This window comes from Ctenocephalides felis, unplaced genomic scaffold, assembly GCF_003426905.1.
Source record: "Ctenocephalides felis isolate EL2017-DRISC unplaced genomic scaffold, ASM342690v1 CF-g0.4_SCAFFOLD_01170, whole genome shotgun sequence".
In the NCBI taxonomy this organism is placed as follows: domain Eukaryota; kingdom Metazoa; phylum Arthropoda; class Insecta; order Siphonaptera; family Pulicidae; genus Ctenocephalides; species Ctenocephalides felis.
Genome location: NW_020537324.1, coordinates 17,690,621 through 17,715,301, shown reverse-complemented (window position 1 = coordinate 17,715,301; position 24,681 = coordinate 17,690,621). Strand labels below are relative to the sequence as shown.

General features: G+C 27.9%; 2 protein-coding genes across 2 annotated transcripts; both read right to left on the bottom strand.

Annotated features, from left to right (window-relative positions):
- Positions 1-264: 264 nt before the first annotated feature.
- On the bottom strand, positions 265-3,369 carry LOC113366942 (pre-mRNA-splicing factor ATP-dependent RNA helicase PRP16-like). Its single transcript, XM_026608583.1, has 10 exons — positions 3,047-3,369; positions 2,729-2,953; positions 2,347-2,562; positions 2,030-2,181; positions 1,702-1,892; positions 1,396-1,624; positions 986-1,231; positions 758-910; positions 434-627; positions 265-279 (listed from the first exon to the last, which is right to left on the bottom strand). The coding sequence occupies exons 1-10, from the start codon at positions 3,367-3,369 to the stop codon at positions 265-267; spliced, it is 1,944 nt and encodes a 647-aa protein (XP_026464368.1).
- Positions 3,370-5,857: 2,488 nt separating this feature from the next.
- On the bottom strand, positions 5,858-23,394 carry LOC113366941 (protein bride of sevenless-like). The gene is made up of 6 exons (XM_026608582.1): positions 23,142-23,394; positions 16,628-16,738; positions 11,974-12,220; positions 9,481-9,623; positions 7,979-9,408; positions 5,858-6,061 (listed from the first exon to the last, which is right to left on the bottom strand). The coding sequence occupies exons 1-6, from the start codon at positions 23,392-23,394 to the stop codon at positions 5,858-5,860; spliced, it is 2,388 nt and encodes a 795-aa protein (XP_026464367.1).
- Positions 23,395-24,681: the final 1,287 nt, after the last annotated feature.

The following is a 24,681-nucleotide window of genomic DNA, read 5'->3' as shown; positions in this document are numbered from 1 at the left end:
TTTATTGCATCAGCAATATTTCTATCGCGATACGAAAGTATTATTAAATATAAATAATGTAAAATTTCATCTAAGGTCACTCAATGAAATAATATTTTCCTGCATAACAAGGGTAACGCAATGTCAGATTATTTTTATCTTTTTTTAAATGATAGCTGTCCTATTTATTGGTGTCGTTAGTAGAGTGATTAATTGTAAATGTTATTGATTATAGGAAGGTAATATATAAAATACCTTGATCAAATTAATAATTATAACAAGATACTACATAATTTTAACCTATTAGACAAATGAAATGATGTTAAAAGAATTTTAATTTTAGAATAATTTTCAATTATGCAAACAATTAAATACACTATATATATGTATATATATATATATAATATATAATAATCTGCTAATAATTTTAATAAAAAATATAAATATGACTTACATCTCTTAGTAGTCCAAACAGCACATCTGTAGACAAAGATCTTTCATGAGCTTCATCCATAATAATTGCAGAATAATTATCAAGATCACTTTCTCTTAAACTCTCCCTCAATAAAATACCGTCAGTCATGTATTTTATTATTGTTTTCTCTGATGTGCAATCTTCAAATCGAATTGCGTAACCTACTTCATCACCTTAAGAAAAATAATAAAGGAATTAGATAATGTATCATAATTCATCATCAGAAACAAAATGTGTAAATGCAAAATAATATTTCAAAGTAAAAAACTAAGTCATAATGTGAAAAAAATATTTAACATTTACCTAGTTGAGTTCCCATTTCATCAGAGACACGTTTGGCAACAGACATAGCAGCAACACGTCTAGGTTGTGTACAACCTATCATGCCTAATCTACTGTAACCCTCTTCATGTAAATACTGAGTTAATTGAGTTGTTTTTCCACTACCAGTTTCACCTAAAATAATATAAAAAATAAAATAAAAATAAGCCACAAAAACATATAATGCAAAACATTTTTCCGAATACTCACCAACAATAATCACAACATTATTCTCCCTAATTATATTCAATAATTCTTGTCTGACAGCAAAAACTGGCAAATATCTTCTCTGTTGAATAATAGTTTTAGATTTAGAAAAATGACTTTTTCCAGTATCTTTTTGATCTTTCATGTGTTCAGCAAATTTCTGATCACTCCGATAATCGGCAGTATCGGTTTCAGCATCTAATTTTGAATCAGCTTCTTCTTCTTCCTTTTTGATACCCATAATATTACCTGTAAGGTAAATTATAAATCTTAATCTATGATCTACACAGTTTGATAAATTATATTGAATTAGATAAAAAGAGCAAGAATAAGTATCAAACTCATTAACTTTTTGAATATTTTGATAACAAAAAGGAATAAAAATGATAGATTCGGTATTTATTATAAAATACCTATTGTGGTTCCACCGAGTTCCCAATGTTTTTTCTGGGCTTTTCTTCGCTCTTTTTGTTCTCGATATACCCTTACTAAAGCACTGCCCTTGCGAGCTGTGAGTGCCATGTCTGACCCAGGATCTCTAACAGGCACAACTGGATCTGGCTGCCTTGTAAAAACCATTCTTCCATCCAAAAATGGAGGCACTATATGATGCACTAATAAATGAACTCTATCTATGGTTTCCTAAAGCAGAAACATACTACATAAATTAAATCTATAGGATAAAAAATATAATAAAATAATATATTACAATGTCTTACCTCATCAAAGTCTTCATTTACATTGGTGGTCATAACAACACCAGATGTTAACATACGATTACGTTCCCACAACTCATTATCTCGATTAATTTGTCTTTGTCTGGCAGTCATTCTTCTCTTCTTCTCCATTTGTTGCTCTTTACGATTTGTATAATCAGAACTTCCAAATGGATTCCTTTCTTCATCAAACCCTAAAAATTATCACATACTCATCCATAAATCAAGAAAATATTGACAAATTATATATAATAAAAATAATATAATGATCATGATATTACTATTACTAATTATTGATTATATGTAATAATTTTGATCAAATTTTGTATACCTTCATCAATGTTATACCATTCACGATCGAGTCTACGCTGTTCTTCTTCCCATAAATCTTTATCTTCTTCAGTTTTCCAAGGTTTTTCTGGAGAATTATCAACCATAGGTGTGGCACCTGAACGTTTACGCTCTGCAGCCCATGTATTATACCTATAAAAATAAGTTATCAAAATCATCAGATAGGGGTAAAGATGAAGATTTTATTTCGAAAAATAAAATTGATAAGTCATGTATTAAAGAAAGTTTATATGTATTAATTGTAATTTATATGTATTAATGTACAAAATATGTCTGTATCCAAAAATATACAATTACCTGTGTGCTGGTGTGGGCCTAGGTGTCTCATTATAGTTTCTTCTTTTACTACTTCTTACACTATCCAAATTTGTTTGTTCAATATGCACTTTAGGTGTAGGTAAATCCCAAGATGACCTTTTTAGTGGTACCTTTTCATCATCATCTTCCCAAGAACTTTTACCAGGTCTGTCCTTTTCGGGGTAGATATTTGGTGTTCTTGGTTCATCTCTGAATCTGATAAAATTATAAAAAATATACATTATATAAATAGAAAATGTTTGATGGTATTACACAAGCCAAATAGAAAGTATAAAATATCGATATAAATGTGGTAATGTGGAATTTAGTAATTATACAAGTTTTAATTAAAGTTGACAACATATTTCTTTGTTCAACAAACCTAGGTGTGCCTTCACTTCGACTGGAATAGTCTCTATCACGTTTCCTTGTTGATCTATCATCTCGTTTTCTATCATAACTACGTCTATCATAATCTCTATGGCGTGAACTGTATCTGTCTCTATCTCGGTCCTTACTACTGTCTCTATCTCGATTTTTATCTTTATCCTTGGTTGAAGCATACACTCCTTTGTGGCTTCTATCATTATATTTATGGTGTTCTAACCTGTTTTTGAAAAACAAATATTAAATATTGAGCAAGTTATTTTACCAATATAAAAAAATCTTAATTATTACGTCTTATATAAATAATAAATACTTTTCTCTGGCCTTGTCTGATAGACCCCCTGTGTGCGTTGGAGTTTCTATATGAGGTTGTCTAAAATTTTTGGATAACTTAGACTGTTCTTTACTGTCTTTTGAAGAATTAGAGCCGGTGGCTTCTTCGTCATCTTTATCTCGCTCATCAAATGATAATCGAGATCGTAATTCTTTTTCTAGCCTCTTGCTAGCAGCGAGTTTATCTAAACCTAATTTTGAAACTTGGGGCACTTTAAATGTATCAGGCTTCTTTTTCGTTATCACTAAACCACCTTGAATATTTTCTGAGGCTTCTAATCGATGGATATCTTTATCTTCCATAATAAAATACTATAAAAATAAAATATTAAAATTTCGTTAATGAATTACGTATTTTTGGTTAGCATAATGCAAAACGTCAAGAACTGTCAAATAGCAAGTGAGTAACATTAGGCGATGAAACAAGTTCACATGAAAATGTTACCAACTGATAAACAAAAAATAATCAGTTACTTTTTAAATGGTATTTAAAATGATAATTATTATATGAAAAATATTATTATTAAAAAATACAATATGAAGTAAATTACATTAATAAAGTAATTAAGTTATACTTGTATTTGTCTAAAAACCATTGTTAATTCCAAATGTTTTTCTTCAAACATTATTAGAATATTAAATATTGTGCAAAAACCTTTCAATATCAGCACGTACTGAACATAAATAAATTTAATTTAATTACTTGATTATAATCTTAGAATTAGTAATGAATAAAAAATATTATATCAAGTGTTATTATAAGAATTTTATTACCATGTGTATTTTACAAACAATTTTTTTCCAACATATTATTGATGCTTTAATCTATTGCAATGGATTAACAAAACAATTAATGTTATAACATTTATAAAATTTCATTGCATGAAGTATTCGTTCAATACTGATATAACTTTAATAATATATTTACATATTAGATTGAGCACTAAATAATTGACTAAAACGAAGTAAATGACTAGGCTATTGTCGTGTTATGTGACTAGGTTATAAAAGTTAATACAATTTATTTCTAGATTTTTTTATATACTTAGTAAATCTATTTATATTGGTGTTTTTAAGGCATCAGTACAACATTTTAAAAATATAACAGTGCATTATTGAAATCAAAATAATAAAATAAGAATTGCATAAAAAATAATTATTGAGCATTTCAAAATATAGCTATTAAAATATATGTGAAAACTTTGAGATATTATACAACTAAAATATATTATTATATAAGATAATAATTAATAACTACTATTTAAATAAACAGTATACATTAATATGTGCAAGTCCTATTACAAATTTTAAATGCGGGACTGTAAGTCAATATACAATATATCTTTCTTGGAAGTTACATCTTATAATTAGTTGCATTCTGCAGTTAGAAATTAAATATATTATAAAATATACATTACTGTTATTATAGTTACTCAACAGTTAAACTAAACCCATTTACAAAGTAATCATAAAATTTGAAAGATCTTGAAATTTAAGAGGAAATGTCCAAATACAGTGGTACCCCGACATGCGAGTTAAATTCATTTTGTAACCACTCTTGCATGTACCTCGTATCTCAAAGCAATTGAAGTGTCATTAATTCGTATCAGCACTATTTTTTAAGGTTTTTGAATATTAAAAATAAATTATCTATAATTGTTTTTATCTGTCCATTCAAAACATCATTCAAAGGTGCCAGAACAAAATTCTGCGTATCTTAACTAATGCGCCTTGGTATAGTTCGAACTTTTGCCTATATAAGAATTTGAAAATCTCTACAGTCAACTAAACGATCAAAATTAGAAGTTCATCTTTCAACAATAAATTAATCTAGCATACAAATCCTACTATTCAACCGATTCACAGACCGTTAAGAAGACTAAGCAAGAAATGGCCTTCCGATCTACCAAACACCTAGCCCAAGATCTGCACGCGTTCTAACTTAAGTTAGGGCTAACTAATTAATACATCATCAGGGGGCGTCAATTAATTACGTGAGCGAGTTTTTAAAGATTTTTGGACCCCCCCTCCCCATTGGTGACATTTGGTGATATTCGAAATTACCCCCCTCCCCCACCGAACATCACATATATTTTTAGTTACGTGATAAAACTAAAATTTTTGAATTTTTTATTGAAAGTTTTTGAATTTTTTTTAAAAAAAACAGTTAAAAAATAAATACACGTGATACCTTACTATGCCCCTCCTTCCCCCCACGTGATATTTTGTGATTTTTTCAAACCCCCCCTCCCCCTAAAAAGCTTACGTGAGTAATGGACGCCCCCTCACGCCATAGTTCATTTATGTTATTATTTTTATTTTACTGTTATTATTTTAGTTTATTTTAACTTTTATCATTTTATATTCAATTTATTGTATTTTTTCGTATTATTTCTTTTTTGCACCTATCAATTCTGTAAGTAAGACATTAAAGTCTTGATTAGCAAAAATAAATTATAACAAAAAAAACCTGTCCATTCATGATATTGCGAAAATAAGAAGCAGTACACATACGTTACCTATCTATAAAGAGTTATGCTCGTACATATAGCTATGTAAAAATATGTTCATATTTTTCAATCATTTCACGCTTTTTTTTAAAGACATTGCCTTCTTCTTTAGACGTTAGGGTATAAAAGTACTTAATATTTTGTAAGTGTACGAAAAAAAATAAAAAAAAACGCAAATTCGTATCTCAAAATTTGGCGCTCGTAAGTCGGGGAACCACTGTACAATAGTGTACTTAACAAAACATACAGACTATTATATTTATTACATGGAAGTTATTTCATCAAAACCTAGTAATTTTACCGCCATCGTCCAGCCCCCGTCCATTCATGAGCGTTGGTGACCTAGGAGGAGTATCGTAAGGAGCGTGCCCTTCGATCATCTCGTGCTGCATTCTTCTAGGAGGACGCATTGGCAGAGTTGGCAACTCGGAAGCAGGAAACACAGATCGCTGGAGCATGGCAGGGTTTACGCAATCGTAGATTGTCTGGTATTGAAAGATGATAAAATTAGTTACGAAGTAATTGAAAAATGTGATATCATCAGATGTAAATCATTATTTCGAGACAAAATGTTGCTTAAAATATTTTGTTTAATTAGCAAAAAAAACTTTACTAATTAATCGGCTATTGTATTGTAAGATACTGACGTAAGATCACAAACTATTAAATATATTACGTTATATTCAAATAGTTAATTATTTATCTAGTCATATATAAAAACTTTTTGTAAAAGTAAAGTGCCATTGGTAGAAAATTTATGTATTACCAACATGTACATTGTAAAATTCAGTGTAATAAATGTACTAAATCGAGCTAAAAATCGTTGATATTTCTATTAAATTTTAATAAAAATGTCAACAAATACTTCGAGTATAGTTAATTAGTCATAATTGGATTGGGCAAGTACTGGGTTGCCATCCATTCAAAAAAATCTATATAATAAAGTCAAAAAATTACTGAATGTCTTAAGTGTGACAGATTGTAATTAAAAAAAATAGAAATAAATAAAAAAATCTGTTAAATTTTAAATTAAAAATTACTTTACTGACAACCATAAAAACACTTTATAATAATGTAGTATTATATCATAGTGATAAAAGCGTTTTACTAGCGTCAGCTTACTTTATTTATATTTAGATTTGATTTAGATCAACACTAAATTATATTATTATGACTCAAAATGCTTTTAATATTATTAATTATCTTGACAAGAGCCTGAAATAATATCTATTATTATTGATTACGGCTTGCTTATGAATAAATAAATAAATGAATAAATAAATATTTAATAGAATTATGATTCAAACGCTGTTATTATCTCATACCTCAAAAGTATAATCACTAAATACACAACTTTATTATCACGAAAACGTCGAAAATTGTTTAAAATTGCGCAAATTATAAGGCACATTAATTAAATTTTATGCCATAAAGCTTAGATTTTTTACGAATTTGTTTTGCAGATAAAATTATTTAAACAATCGTAGCATATAAATATAAACTACGCCAACAGTTTAACCATAAATATATCCCTCCCGTCATACATATTTAATTAATAGTGTTAATTTTTAAAAATCTATCAAAAAATCTATAAAATTATGAGTCTGGTGGATTACTTTTTTTTGTAATTCAAAACATATTATTTCAGATTATTATAAAAAAAAATATAGTGAAGCAAAGTAATACTCTCGTTAACGTTTTGCTCTAACAGGAGACATGAAATCTCTAATTAACGAGTTTTTAATTTATAATATTCAAAATTTAAAAATGTAGTGTGCGTTATTATGTTTCAAAACCATTTATAAAAAAAAAATTAACTAACAATTAGTTAATTATCTAAGTACATATTTAATTAACTGTGTTAATTATTAAAAATCTATCAAAAAATTCTAAAAAAGTATGAGTCTCGTGGGTTACTTCTTTTTTGTAATTTAAAACATATTATTTCAGATTGTTATGAAAAAAAAAGTAAAACAAAGTAATACTCCTCGTCAACTTTTTAACTCTAACAGTAAACATGAAATCTCTAATTAATGAGTTGCTTGTTTATAATATTCAAAAATTAAAAATAAAGTGTGCGTTATTATGCTTCAAAACTATTTATAAAAAAATATTAACAATTAATTAATTACCGAAGTACGTATTCAATTAACTGTGTTAATTTTTAAAAATCTATCAAAAAATTCTAAAACAAATATGAGTCTGGTGGGTTACTTTTTTTGAAATTTAAAACATATTATTTCAGATTGTTATGAGAAAAAAAGTAAAACATGGTAATACTCTCGCTAATGCAACGAGATTATCTCTAACAGTTTTATAGAAACATGAAATTTCTAATTATTAAGTTGCTAGTTTTTTAAATTCAAAATTTAAAAATAAAGTGTGCAATATTTCCATCATACCTGCCTGGAGATATAGTGATTTGATCGTGGTGCAAATGATATGGAAGTCAGTGAAGGCAAAGCCTGTACCAAATCACTCCTGGCAATCCCTCGAACTATGAGATAACTTCTTGGTACCAAAATTCCTCCTAAAACGATCCAAGCTGTCGACACAAGACCTAAAGGCACTGAAGCTTCTTTGCATGTACTACCAGAACTAAACAACACAGAAATTAATATCCATACAAACCATGCTATGGCTATAATATATGAAGCTACTGTCATTAGCATTCCTTCCATGTAGTTTCTTTGAGAACGGTATACAAAAGGTGTGATTATTAACAATGATATCAACAAAAACACATTATAAGATATAGCAGTCAAATAATAGTCACTATCAAATATGTTCCTGCATAAATTTACGTCGCTGGTGTCTTTTAGGTGGTAAACTAGCAGTTGCGAGGATATACTTAGTTGTACCAAAAACATGAAGAAACATATAGTTATTTGCAAAAATCCATTCACGTGTGATAAAAAACCACCTTCTGATCCTACTGAACACAACATAATTGCCCTTGATAATAGCTGAGAAAATAAAAGACAATAGCTGACACTAAGAACAAACACTCTCCACGCACAAAGAATATTCTGATTCAGTTGAAGAAAGTCATGTTCAAAGTTCTCATATCTAGATTGTGTTATTACTAGTTTCTGATTTTGTTCGTGGTCTTCAAATGTTACACTAAACGGTATTATTGATGCAAACATTGGCAATAAAGATAACAACAAAATAATTGTTGCTAAAGGATTTCCTTCCATAATATCTCCTTTGCATAATCGAATAATCACAAACAGCAAAATTGCCAAGGTTGTGAAGACCCCAATTCCGGATACAGCCAAACTTGCTGGTACCCATGGATCCTTTCTCAAATATAAATATAAATAATCATGATACTGATGATGATTTCCTTTAAAATAATTACTGCATGTATCAGCAGTCGTTTTGCAATACTGCACTGGGTCATGATCTTGCAGACACTTGGCATGAGCAAAATATTTAGCTTTCTCTTCGGATGAATCTTCATTGAAATTGAAAGTCAAAACATCTGTTATTACATTAAAATTGCCAATGTTAAGTAAACCGTTTTCGTTTTCAGTATCGTTCGTTCTCATGAGTATGTCATAATAATAACTCAATTCGTTGTCTTCAATGAGAAAAATGTCTAAAATTTCTTGCAAACTTTTCTTGTTGAGTATCTTAAATTGCTTCTTTACAAACGGTGGGAAGTCGGAGTATATTACCGTGTCGTTCTCACAGTATTCCGAGATATATCTGTTCAGCATATCAGCAATATTCAGTATAGAATTTCCTAACTGATAAATGCTCTGAATATCTCGAGATGTCGAACTGACTTTGTTTTTGACAAATATAATTGTGGAATTGGATAAATCTTGAAACAAAAACAAATGGATAAGATAATAGACATTTAACACGTGTATTAATTTCAATATTATATTATTACCTTTGATGTACGTATTATTATCATCTGTCGGAACCACAAATTGTAAGGTTTCATTTTCATAATTTATAATTGAATTTATAATGAAATTTTCATCTCCAATGATGACCCTAATTTCAGATTGATCTTCCTCAGAATTTTTTAATCTGTGAAACCACATTTTATTATTGAATAATAAATTCAATTATTTAATACTATAAGAAGAAAATAAATTTAATAATCTAATTATAAATGTATAGATATAAGATATACATATAATAAAATTTGGTATTTGGTGGACCACATGAAAACTCTATTTAAAGTGGAACCATTTATAAAACATATATATGAAAAAATGTTATTATTTAGATATTGAAAATAAATTATAATTAAAATGATAATATCAATATCATAATAAAAAAAATTTCAAGTCGTCCATATATTAATTCTACTCAAAATATCTAGATTTATACAGATAGCATAGTAAATAAATATAAATAAAATATGAATATATTTCAAATATATTTAAATCCGTACTTCAAATTGTTATTTCAACAATATACACAGCTTCAATTATCATTGAAATAACTCTCGTGCAATAATTTGATAACACGAAACGTGTATTAAATATATACTATATACAATAATTGTCAAATGCATTAATTAAATTGTTCTAATAATATTTACAATCACTTATAAACATTTCATTGCATAACAGCGTTCTTGAAATTACTTCATAATAAATACAAATTAATTAACGGTGCTCGTAAACAGATGTGAAATAAGAATTTATATCTGAGGAATACCGTATTGGAACGATGATTGAAAACGTTTGAAATAAGTAAAAAAACATTAATTTTTCATTTTAATTAAAAATCGGTAAGCATGCATCAAAGATAATTTTTTATAGCCGTTTTTCATATTGCATTTTATATACACTTCATAATTCAACTTCGATACAATTTCAATATTTTGTATAGTAATTAAAACGGTTTTGAAATAGTTTTTAAAGATATTTACATTATTATTATCATTAGTTTATGTATATATTTTTAACAACAATATTAATTCAACGAGTCCTATGAGCTGTAGCGCTGAATTCTTAGACGTGGATATTGACGAATTTGTTATTAAAATTTCTTTAATACTGATGACTTTATTTATGCAACAATGGCGTGGAAGGCCATTTTCACTTGGAAAGATATTTCTATCCAATAAGTGAAAATTGATGTCACTACTGCTTGACTGTCCGAAGCGGGTATCGAACCTGAACAAAGTTCATAGTTCTAACCATTGGGTCACGAAAAATCCCTATTTTTATTCTGAACATCCAGCAGAACTAAGTCTCCCACGTTCTGTTGGAACCGATGTTTATTTCTAGGTTTAGAATATTATAGGAAGATCATCCAATAATTGCGAGATTTAAATTTCATTCACCTCTAAATGCAATTAGAAGACGACCCAACTAATATCCTTTTAAATTAAGATAGGAATATTAGATAGCATTTTCATTTGGAAGCATACTTGGTTCTATATTTTCAAGTAGATACAGATATCACTGCTGCTTGATAACAGAGTGTCTAGAACGTGACCCGTAACTGTTATTTACCACAGCTCTACAAACCAGTAAGGATTCAAAGGAGAACAAAATTTTTCGCGTAATTTTTTTTATATTTTTAGTGGGCTTGATGTTGAAGATCTGAGCCATAGAGTAAAAACACTGTCTGACAGACATGCCCAGAGTTAATTGTGTATACAGTAATACCCCGCTTAACGCTGATATGGTTTAACGCTCTTTTATTTCAATCCAGGCTTTGAAGGGGTAAATGTGGAAGACCTTGAAGAAATAATTCAAGAAGCAGCACAATCTTTCTAATGATTAGCTCAAGAAATTCACTGAACGAGAAGAAAACAAAAATGTTGACAGCAGTAGTTCAGAGGAAGAGCTACAAAAAACTTTCGATGGCATTTGTAAAAAGGAGTTTGCCTACCATATCAGAAATAATGGATACATTGAAAGAGCTCAAAAGTAAGGCGTGGTGTTAGGAATGTTCTATTCATTTAGGAAAAACTTTTAACAGAACATCATTAGTCAAAGAAAAAGGCAAACAACATTAGGTGCTTTTGTCACAAAAAGGCAGATCACTGAAAAAGCGGAAGACTGGCTAAATATGACTAACTTAGAAATTCATTTGTTTTTTCAAGAATATTCGTTTTGTTATTTATGTTTTTTCTGTTTTTGCAAGAAATAATAATGTTAACATAAATGTTTGGTTTTATTTTCATTAAAAAAACATACTTTTTAAATTTGATACCTAACCAATTTCCTAGCCATCTTCCCCTAACCCCAACAATTCCATATAAAGATAGCCTCGTTTAGCGCTGTTTTGCATAACGCTCTACTTTTTCGAAACGTTTCCCCCCCCTGTACATTTATAATGATACATATAACTTATAAGATATTTATAAAAATCTATGTCAAAATCAAATAACTTATCTTATTTTCTAAAGACTTACTGGTAAGGCTGGCTAGGTCTTAAGACACAAAGACCCTCGATCGCCGCGTGTTTCGCGAACGATGTTGCAATTTCCGTATCATTGATCGCAACGTCCAGTTCTCCGCGGGTCATCCAAGGACCCTCGCCTAGGACCCGCGCTACGGCCGCTGGCAAAGATGGCCCGTCGTCGGACAAGGGCCAAATCGAAATATTCAAAGATTCCGATAATGCAGATACATGTGAAATGTCTTCTAATAAAATTATACCTAGAAGAATAATTAATGAAATTAAAATAAAAGACACTACTCATATATGTCACTACTCATATATTCAAAGACTCTGATAATGCAGATGCATGTGGAATGTCTTCTAATAAAATTATATCTAGAAAAATAATTAATGAAATTAAAATTAATGATACTACTCATACATGCCGCAAGTAATAAATAATAATTGTTTAGAATAAAATTTAAGTTAAATCTATTTATGAAAATAGATCAAGTTATGTGAATAATAATTTCATCTATTTTAAATAAATATTATGTAGTCACTTATTATTCAGAAAACAATTTGTGAATTATGTAATATTTTTTTATTATTAATTGAATAATAGAATATTTTTTGATTATTATTATTATATATGTTTACAACTGTAATCCCCAGTTTGAGATATTTAAAAAAAATTATTATTTACAACTGTAAGATGTACTAAAACAATGATATGTTATGATAGAAATATGATAGAATATGATAGAAAATGGCACAATAATTGATCTTTATGATAAAAAACAATCAAGAAAGTTTTTTTTAAGGAAATAAAAAAATTATTGGTACAATTCGGTCTAAGAATAAGATGCGTCTCAATCATATTATAATCGAAAGATGGATTATAACCATATTCTTTTGATTATAATATAAAGCTTATATGAATTTCCATCATGAATCAAAGTTGACCAAGAAGTTTTATGAATCAAGTGGAAATTAGTAATATTATATTAAGTTCTTATACCAAAATAATAATAGTTCATTTTGTATAAAATGAAAAATAAACTTATTGTTTATTATAAGTGTGATAAAACTTATTGTCTGAGAATTATTTATACAAAACAATACATACAAATATACGTACACATACAAAAATAAGTGCATGTTTTTCTGCCTAAAAGCATCATGCTTTAAAATTAGTATCAGAATTCCATCCATTGTTTGTTAATTTAATTCATTTATTATTTTCTTTTGTAATGTATGCAAATATATAGTAATGCAAATGTTGTGACCAGTTTTTATTAGAAAATAATTTTGTTATTATTAATAAAATTAATAATATTTAATAATATATTAACAACTAGTATACTAGTATGTATTTAAATCAGATACTTCTTATTTGGTTACTACTGATAGCAAATAACATACAATACAAGTATGAATTCAAATTAAAAATATGTTCATTTAAGCATTTTGTTACAAAAACATAAATTTCTTAATTCTCGATTGAATTTTACACAAATTTTAGATTCACGACGTTAATTTATAGAATATAAATATTTATCGTTAGGCAATATAAAAATATGAAAACGTTATACAATTATAGAGAATAGAATTATAAAACAATAAAACAAAATATCAATATAACAAAATATAAATATATTAAAATATTAATATATTGCATAGAAATTAATTATAGAGATAAATAACAATATTGGTTAAATAGTAATAGTACCTACATTTCCAATTTAGAAATTCATATTTGTGTTAATTAGAGTACTGTACCGAAGAGTTTTCTCAAGAAAATTATTATAATAAAAAGCTTTCACGATTTAAATATTTATTAGATTTTTAACATACATTTTTAAATAAGAAATAAATGTTGAATACATTACACGTATATATAAAACAAATAATAAATATTGATATGAATATAATTAGGTAATAAATAAGTCAAACGTTACGCAGAAGTAATTCAAATAAAAAATATAACATAATTATTTTCTTATTCAATTTAATAAAACAAAAATTCATATGCCATAATAAAAATAACTCAAGAGTTTATGGCTCATATAAATTATTAAACACACATAATAAAAAGTAATGGACTTCGCACATTTTTAGTTTTCTACTGCACGCACGATAAAATCGCGGAGTGGTCGCTTTTTCAGTTTCCTCGAAGAAATTACTCTCGGAGGAAATTTAGCAAATAAAGTATTTACATCGTATGGGAAGTACTTTCTAATATAAAACGTTAAGTCCTATCAAACGTCCTATGTTGAGTCGCAAAAAGAGTATTATATAGACTGATTATAATAAAAATTTATAATAGGTTGAGGTCGAGTTTTATATGGTTGTACTGTTACAATTAACGGTAATGCTAAAGGTAAAAAAAAGGTTTTCAATTTTTTGCACAACTTTGTCTAAAGACATCGGAACTTTTAAGAGATTCCGAATATTAATTACTAATAACTAAAAAAATAATTTTTAGTTTTATACTGTTCGAATAAAGTTTCTACGTTTTTTTTAATAGATTCTCACTTTTCCCATAATTTCTGCATTACCACGCATATTTCAAGGCTAAAATTGGCCAAATCGGTTCAGCCGTAATCGAGATTTTGCATACCTAAGTTAATATCGAGCTCCATTTTTATATATAAAGATTCACACATCACAATTTTATTTTTTTTTATTTTATATATATCTGTCCAATAAAAAAATGCGTCTATAAATTATATTATATTTCGCAATGTGACAGAAAATTGTGATTTCCTGTTCATCAATCTGAAGGCTTATTACATCCTTATAGATCCAAATACTAGAATCAATATTTTAAATGCCCATTATTCTATAATTGTATGATTGATTGCTCTATACTTATAATTTAATATTATTATTAATATTATTATTAATATTATTATTATTATGTGTAAAATTGTTGTGGAATGTGGTGTTATGATATCTATATGAACAAAATGCAAAGAAAAACAGCGCAAATAATTAGAATAAACGAACCATGTAATCAAAGCAGATAATAATTGCTAAACAAAAGATTTGCAAACTACTCAAGTATGTCAAAACAAGCTTGTTTTCTTTTCATAAATAGTGCAGAATCTTTGGTAAATTCTTTCGATTCTTGCTTCTCTAGATGTGCAATCTATACATACCAATGCTATTTTTCACCTTTTTTATAAAAATGATTTATATGTGTCTACGATTTTTATTCATATTAGGTTTTAATAAGATTTTTCATCTTTTCTAAATCTTTTTTCCTTATTTTTAAGTAACGTGTACTTAAAAATTATATTAAGGTTGCGTAAAGTAAGCAACAGTGCTCACAAACAAAAAATCTAACAAGGAAAAATAACCTCATTTTTAAGTAACGTGTATCTAAAAATTATATTAAGGTTTCGTAAACTAAGCAACAGTGCTCAACCAAAAAATCTAACAAGAAAAAAAACTTTGGTTATAGATTTTCAAACATTATTATCGTCATCAAGGTGATGTTAATACATTTGGGATACTTTCAAATATTGTTCTTAGAAAATTCTTAACTTTACTGGTTTTTGAATTATCGGTACTGGCCCATTTTTTAACTTTCCGTAAAGCAGGTTATAGTAATCGCAAAAAAATCGAAAATGAAAATTTTTATATATCTTTACGTTTCAAAAGTTTTTGAACATTTTGGCATACCTTAGAGAAAATGAATGTGTGTGTGTGCGGATACAAATTTGACGATTTAGGGCGAAGGCAGGTCTAGCCGTTCCGAAGATACGGGGCAAAAATGCCCAAAACGGTAAATCAGTTTTAAAAAGACCGGAGCGTCCGATTTTAATAATTCAAAAAATATTTTACTTGTATTGACAAGGTGAAGAATTGATTAAATTTGTGGTAAGGCAGATCCAGCGGTTATAGAAGCTCAATAAAAATAAGTTTAAAAAATGCCATTTGGCGGTCAAAAATGTTTGTTGGACATATATACATCAAATTATCAGATATTTTATAGAGATTATAATAATATGTACCCATTTTGTGTGATTTTTTTTGGGTTCCGTAACAAGATTTTTAATTACGGTACGGGAAGTTCCAGCAATTTGCCTTAAAGCACAATCCCATGCACCCCACTAGTCTCTCCTACCTTTAAGCCCCGCTCTACCCTATCTATTTTAAGGTCTATTACTAGATTACAATGTCAATAAAATAATGAAAAAAAGATTTTTTTTCGAAATAATCATTCTTTGAAATAATAAAATAAAATAAAATTTAAATATTCCAATTAAAGCTTTCATTTATTGCTGAGTATTATTGCTTTCTAGGAATCTGTGATTACGAGATATATCACTATTCCAAATAGCGACCCAGTTCCATATATGACTAAGTGCATTTAAACTATTAAAACTAATCAACATATTTGCAAAACTATAATCGTTTTCGAACAAAATATCCAGCTCAAACTAGTTTTATTCGTTTGCGATATTATTGTTTGATTTCCTTCACTTCGTGTATTAAAACTCCCTAACTTTCACATCCCGCAAAAAAATGCTAGTAGCTTTCAGATAATGTATACAGGCGTGTCGCTCTTTGGCAAATTTATTTAGTTATAAAAACGTAATATAACTGGTAGAAAACAGACAGTTGCATTGAGATCATAAAATTATAATTATAAGAGAAAATAAACTATTTCTTACCTAAGTGATACACTTTCTCACATTTGTTTGACTGTGTGAGCATCGCTTGTAGTAAGGACTTTGTTTGCCAATTTTCGTCTCCATCTTCGCAACTTCGGTAAATTTTTAAACCTGGAAAAGGATAAAAAAATATTGTAAATGCAAAATCTGATTTAAAATATACATCATTGTTAGTAGATACTAGAGTATGTCATATTTTTAAGTTGAAAATATTAATTCTTAAAAATTTATCAAAAATAAACATGATTTATGATTGTTAGTTCTTAATATTATTTGTAATTTTCTATCTCATGTCTGAAGACTAGATTCTATGTTTTATTCACGTTTCAAGTCATTCTGAATCAATTTAGACCAAACTTGGAAGAATTATAGAGTGTTTATGTGTATGTGAGCCAAAATTTGACCTTTTTATGTACCGTTTTTATATGACTGTTATTGTTAAAATACTTAATAATTAGTTAACTAAAAACTTATAATTTGAAAACACTTAAAAAATTGTGAAACAAAATTTTGACTTTTTTTTAATTACTATTTTTATATGACTGTTATTGTTAAAATACTTAATAATCAGTTAAATAAAAACTTATAATTTAAAAGCACTTAAAAAATTGTGAAAAAAAATATTTCTTTCATCAAAATACCTAAAAATTTGTAAAAGAAAAAACTTATATTGTAAAAATACTTGATAATAATAATAAAAATGATAATGATAATGTTAATAATAATAATATTAATAATAATAACAATAATATAAGACACTTAAATTTGTTAAAATATCATAAAATAACCTAAAATTTGTTAAATAAAATAATTCTATTGTAAAAGTATTTATTGTAAAGATTATTAAAATACTTATTAAATTGTTAAAAAAATACTTGCAACAAACTAGTTATATTTAAAAAAAAATAAAATTAACTAAATATAAATAAGTTTATAGTAAATAAATTAAATAATAAACAAATAAGTAATAAAATAGCTAATAATTAATTAAATTATATTAAACCTATAAAATATTGACTTAAGCCTTATTATAATATTATTATACCGAAGGCTTGTAAAATTAATAAATAAATGAATAATAAACAAATACTCTTAAAATGGCAATCAGATTTGCTAATTTATATTTAGACCAAAATTGGAAGAATTGTGGAAAGTCTATGTTTTTGGGAACCAAAATTTGTCATTTTTTTATGTACTCTTAAAATGTCAATCAGATTTGCTAATTCTATGGCTCATCGATGTTTCAAGTCATTCTAATTCGATTTAGACCAAAATTAGAAGAAAGTTAGAGTGTCTATGTGTGTGTGAGCCAAAATATGACATTTTTTAATGTTCTCTTAAAAATGGCACTAAATTCAAAAAATTAAGAACATTTTTGACTAAATTCGATAAATTCTTGTGGTGCTTTGTCAAACGATCGGCCGAACCGTTTTTTTCCAATTAGCAGATGAATGCAAAATTTTGTGCATACTTTTTCCACAAAAACCCTGAACTGATTTTAAATATTCAAAAACTTCGAAATATATCAGCAGAGAATGGTGATGAATAGGTGAATGAAGAGTTTCTTCGTATCCAAAAGGCTAAAGAATATTGTCGATTTTGATGAAAATTTGTACGAAATAGAGTTTGTGGTCTCAACGAATATCCTAAAATATTATAGTCCTGTAAAAATGGTTCAATTATGAAAAATAATCAAAATTATAAGCCAATAGAAACCAGATATACTATTATAAGAAGCCCTTATAATAATACCAATAAAATGGAAGAATCAACTATAACTACAACATAATGAGCAAAAAGTATATAATTATTATAACAATTTTGAGCTAGAAATCAATTTTTATTATGATTATGATACATGCAATAATTATTTACATATAGGGCAGTTTTTGCCTTAAGGCATAAGGAAAATTTGATGGTGCAACGCAGGTAAAAATTTATTTTTCCATATTTTTCAATACTTTCATTACGATCACAGGCAAGAGTATTTATCAGAATAACGCCCACTAAAATTTTTCAAATCTTTCTTCCTAATGTCAAAGTTGTAAATATCAATATAAAATAAAAGTTAGCAGTCAATGCGACATTTAGACACGGGCGTTAATAAGCAATAAGCGCGGCTAAGTTTCTATGCACAAGGCCTTTTAGGAAATATCAATGTAGAATTTTCACATTCTTATTTGTTGCAGCTGTAAGGTAAAGATAAATTTACGTTATACTGGAAAGGTTGCACTTTATTTTATACAGGTGTGCATCATTAGTAAATAACAAACCGTTGCTAATTGCAGAAATCAGTGCTTTGCAAACTACTGTAGCAGTTTACAGATGATAATATGGGTCAAAATATAATTTAAAATCAAGCATACCTACTGCATTTTTAATGGTCACTTTGGCCAAATCCTTTTTTTATCTCTAAATATATTAAAATGACTAGAGCACATTCATTGTTCTATTTTAATAAGTAACACAGATTCACAAAAAAAGTTGTCTGCATTGGGTATGTGACATATGTTTTTCAATTTAGTTCTCTACATTGAAAGACTTTAGATTATCTAAAGTCAAACCACAAAAATAGAGATAAATAAAAAAACAACAATAGCATCGATATAGTAACAGCGTGATGATTAAAATCTTATAACTCCTGTCGTTTCCTGGCCCTTTTTACCTTAAATGAATGACTTAAATTATCTATTAAGTTTTTTTTAGAATACAGCAGTAATTTGCAGTTTTATTTTTAATTTTTCTTTATTTTTTGTTGCTTGACTCCTAATTTTGACTTTATACTCGTGTTCACCGGTGAAACTACTTTGAAAAATATATGTCGCACACCCAATATAGAAATTTTTTTATGTAAACCTGTGGTGTCATTATTTAATATATAAAAAACTATTATAATTCTATTAAGTTTATTCTCAGTAGGTTATTGACACACATACTAACATAAGTGATAGTAGGTATTTTGATTAATAGGTAATAAATATGCAGATGTTGAATCTAATCGAAGACTATACAATTTATTTTAAGTAAAGCAACAAGTTTCATTAACATCAGGTAACAGAGATTGATTGTACAATTAAAATGCATAATAAATTAACAGAAAATACATATATTACAACAGCCATCCAGTTCATTCGGTGATGGTATTCAAAAATCAAGAAAAATAACACAGAGAACAGGAAAATAATGAAAATGAAAAAGTATCAACGAGAATAGTAAAAAACAAATAAAATAAATAAATAGACTAACATTTCTAATAATTATAAAAATATTAGTTCAGTCATTATAGTAAGTTCACCTCGGAATTTGAGATTCCCAGCTGTAAGTCTGTAAATACTTGTATATTGACACTCTAAAAGTTGCCTCAAACCTACATATGTTGCGTACTATACCTAGGTTTTGAGACAACTTTTAGGTGACAGACTTACAGCTGGATTTCTCGAATTCCGAGACTCTTACTTAATTTAAGCTCAAATGACTGGACTAATGTAATAAAAATTGTTCGAAAGAATTTTTGTATTTTTATATTGGCCATGCAGGCAGCGATCTTCATGGCATTGAGATTTGTACCGGAAGGCTGAATTTAATGTTAACTGTTCATGGCAATTTTAACAAGAATCCGATCTCTACATGCTGAAGATTGAAACTCTGCATTCTTTATAATTTTTATTATGTATAATAGCAATTCTTACACAATATTTTATAAAGATTGTACATTTGAAAAAATTATATAAAAAATGTAGATGGTGTATTTACAGTAGATTTAATTTGACATTAATTTTTCATTAAAATTTTAACCAGAATGCGTTCGCCTTGTAATGAAGAATCCAACCCTGCGTTATTTATCATTTTCATTATGTTTAATTCCAATTCTTATACTAGTTTACTTAAGAAACTTTATGAAAAATTTAATAAAAACATGGTGTAATTATGTCAGATTTATTTTAGCATGATTTGGTCAATGCAAATAAACCAAGAGTGCTTTCTACTCATACTGAAAATCTGATTTTTTTGCTTAATGTATAAATTAGCTTGAATTTTGTCGAGCAGCTTTGGTAAAGAAAATTCTTCACAGTTATATGTATTTTCATTCCAATGAGTATAATAATAAGTTTTTTACTTATTAAAAAAAAAATATTTTTTTCGCATTATGACTTGATAACACGAACATTCAAATGAACGAACTGATATTATAAAAAAAATTAACATAATTTGAAATCATTGGAGTAGAGCAATTTGGGCGTTTATCAGAAACATCAAAGCATAAATTTAAATAACACAATGTGTTTTAAATTTTGTTTAAAATATTCAAACCTAACCATATAAAGTTATCATATCGAATATACAATGAGAGGGAAGACCTTGCATTAATTTTATCAAAGGTCGTGTTCTTAATTGCATGATTAATTTGGAGATTACTTCGAAGCCATGACTTTGAATATTGGGAAACTTTCAAACTACATTACTGAATACACAAAATATTATAATGTTATGCGTTAAAAATAATACTAGAGACCCAAATGTCTGTAAATGAGATTCTATTTTCGTTTCGCGTTCATTGAAGAGTTACAAATTACACTGAATCACGCTATAATATGCGAAATGAAACTATTTAGCAAGGTCAAATAGTTGTATTATCGTAAGGCAAAGCAAAAAATGTTGACTGTTTTAATTATGCCATTAGTGTAGATCATTACAGATGCAACTAAGACAACAATCGAGCTCGATTAAAATACTGAGGCAATCAAATGCTAAGTGCTCCATCGGTTCGTATAACATGCTAGTTAATTAATATTGCGATTACAACAGGACCGAACTAAACTGACCAGATTCATTTTTCTTATTTTGCCTTATAATTTACAACTGTTATTCAGTCAAAAAGTTTTGATTCTAGCAAGTGATGAAGTAGAAGGTCTCAAAAAGTTGGCACGTGACCATACCCATGATTTACCCCCGACCCCCTCAAATAATCGAATAAACTAAGGACAAAAGAAAATTCATTAAAATAAGTTTTCTTCATAAAATAGCGTCTGTCCAAAAAAATATTAGAATTTTTTTATATCGTCGAATTTTTCAAAAATAGTGAAAATCTGAATTTGGGGATGAGCACAGTTTATACTGAAGAGAAGTCTATTAAGAACTCTATAAAAATTTCAAATTGATGAAACGGTTCAGTAGAAATTGAGAAATCGGGGGTACAGTATTGAAAGAGACAATTTCAATTAAAAGTAGTTTAATTAAAATTAAATTAAAGTTTCGCAGAGGGTCGAGACATAGAAGGATTATAGTGGACAAACCACTGTATCCCCGAAAATGATTAAAATTTTGAAAAATCCTTCCTATGCACATATTCTTGAATAGTAAAACTTTGGCAATATTAAAAAATATCGATTTCTTAAAATTTCTTGACCAGAATAAGTACCCCCTTAAATAGGTCACAATAAAAAATGTATTACAAGGAATAACTAAGGAGCAATTAAATATTTGTGCAGTATTTTTTTTATTTTTTGCGCTATCTTTTATGTTTATTTGTTTGATCTATGTTTGGTTCTTTATTTTTCTTTGTTTGATTTAGTTTCTGTAGCCATTATGAGTTTCATAATCAATTAAAATTGTAATAATATTCCTGGCTGCACTGAAGCATTACAAAGCTATATTTTTATAATTACGATAAATGTAATAATTTCATATAATGCCATTAACAATATTTTTCTTATAACGATGATAATTAGATTGACATAATTAGAAATGTTTATTCTATGCAACCAATTTAAACTTGAAACTGAATAATATTTATTTGAAAAAGAATAGTTTTTTGAATTCGGGTTTTTCCTGATTTTATTTATTAATTGATGACATATATTAATAGTCAAAACGTATAAATAAAAATGTAAAAATAATATTCTATTTTTTAAATCGACAAATTGGCTGCTGATTGTAACAAATTTGTTTCAACGTAGAAAAAACAATCAATATATATATATATATATATATATATATATATATATATATATATATAAATGTGAGTATGAATCGTTCGATCAAAAAAGCTTATCCTTAAATGTTGTCTATATAGTTCATAAAAACTCATATAACTATAGTTAACAAACAATCATTCTTACCAATTTAACGCCACAATGCAATTAATGAATTATAATGTCGTTAAGGTAAGAACAACTTCTATAGATGTTCCTATCATTGAATTTCATTAAGCAATAGACTTGTCGATCTGTGAAGTTAAATAAAAAATCTATTTTGCTGCTAAAGTTATTTCAAAGACTCAATAGAGATTTTAATATGAAACCGTAATAAAATAATTGAACAAAACTTGTTCGCCAATTCAATAAGATTATTCAAATTTATAAATCTCAACATCGCTTCTGTTTGCTAAAAGATGTATATTATTAAATCCGAAATGAAAGTCTGTTCGCATGCTGTTCGCCAGTTATAGATCACGTGCAGGGCAAGAATTACTATCGATTGCACATACCATGTTTAATATCATACGAACACGTACCTATTTTCACTCCTTTCACATATTCGTTCTCGTTTAATTTTTGCAGCAAGTAAATTGCGGTAGACGCCAATTCATTTGAAGTCACCTCCTCCAGGCACGTCTTCTCCTGCAGCAGCAGAGAAATTATAGCATCACCGTCGGTTTCATAAACTAAATTAATATCCTGCGATGCACATGAGTCGTTTCTGAAATCCAATGCAATCGCAGACCAAATATGGAAAACTAATTGGCAAAGCGTAATCAGTCGGATCATGTTGGAGGCAGAGTTGATTCAATCAGTAATTAGTTCCATCAGATGCAGAAGTTCAAGCAACATTAGCAGAAATGTATTGTTCGATTCAAATGAAATTCATTTGTAACAGCGACTGTTAAATCACATTGCGCTTACGTAAGTCATCAATGGGTTTGCCAAAGGTAATTTCGGTTTACGTAACACAAAAGTAAAGGTCCTTCAATGATTTATTGTTGGGATGGATCATGATGGGATCACAGAGTCACGTAATATTACACAGTAACATTATAACATATAAGGTATTTTGGATTTGGAAGGCACTGGAGAAAAATCAGATGTCTCTTGATCAGCAATTGATATTCCAGCATGCACTTTATTAGGGATTTAGCATAAAACAACTTCTTTAAAAATTCACTGATTTTATATAAAAAGACTATTTATTTTATAAAAAAAAAATCAATAACAATTAGCAAATCTATGAAATCACTTTACACTGTAAGACAACTGTTTCTAGAGTATAATTATTTCATTTGGATTCTATTTCAAGAAATCTCCATGAAATGCAACACTTTATTTATAAGCCTTGAAATTTGATAAATAAAATTAATTACAACAGATTATATTAAGAACCAATAAATTTTTAGAACAATTATTAACAACTTTTTGACTAATTTTAAGAAAATCCACAAAATGTGTCTCCAATAATCCAGTCTTCGATGGTGTAACTTCTATCTTCAACTGTTCGAGCCACTGTTATCAACCGATCGTCGTTAAGCAAAGTCTTGCACGAGCGATTGCTTTCACATCGAGTCCGTCGTGTGAATTGTGCTAAAATTGTTTGAAAAATTCAAACTGCAAAAGGTCGTACAGAACCGACGTCGAGAGTAAAATAATGCAAGTAACCGTGTCTGTTGTTAGTTTGCTGGTGGTTGGCATGGCAGTATTCAAATACAAATATAATCGATTCACAATATACGGAGTCCGGTATATTACGGAAGTAAGGGCATAGTGGGGATAATGTTACAGCGCTCGCAAACATATGCCAGAGAGGCCATTAATTACTGGGAGGGTGCCTGGCACCAAGGTTCGGGTTTTCTATGTTTCATTTTTAATTATGTTATGTAGTATTTTGCATGTTGATGTTGTTCAACTTTTGCTTCCGTTCGAAATTCAGGAATAGAAATACCTATATTATAATTGATTGAGTCTAATATTCCGACATATGCAAAATATACAGGAAGAGTATTAAATTATTCCAATGAAAATTTCTGAACTTTCGATACTTTTTACGCAATATTATTGACATAT

Bases quoted from the DNA above. Each gene is read 5' to 3' on its own strand.
- LOC113366942 (XM_026608583.1), bottom strand. From the start codon at position 3,369: ATGGAAGATAAAGATATCCATCGATTAGAAGCCTCAGAAAATATTCAA. The intron at 2,954-3,046 runs GTATTTATTATT...TTTCAAAAACAG, and splicing joins TCAGACAAGGCCAGAGAAAA to GTTAGAACACCATAAATATA. The intron at 1,893-2,029 runs GTATACAAAATT...GATAATTTTTAG, and splicing joins ATGGTATAACATTGATGAAG to GGTTTGATGAAGAAAGGAAT.
- LOC113366941 (XM_026608582.1), bottom strand. From the start codon at position 23,394: ATGATCCGACTGATTACGCTTTGCCAATTAGTTTTCCATATTTGGTCT. The intron at 9,409-9,480 runs GTAATAATATAA...TTTTGTTTCAAG, and splicing joins TAATAATACGTACATCAAAG to ATTTATCCAATTCCACAATT. The intron at 6,062-7,978 runs GTATGATGGAAA...TTTCAATACCAG, and splicing joins ATCACTATATCTCCAGGCAG to ACAATCTACGATTGCGTAAA.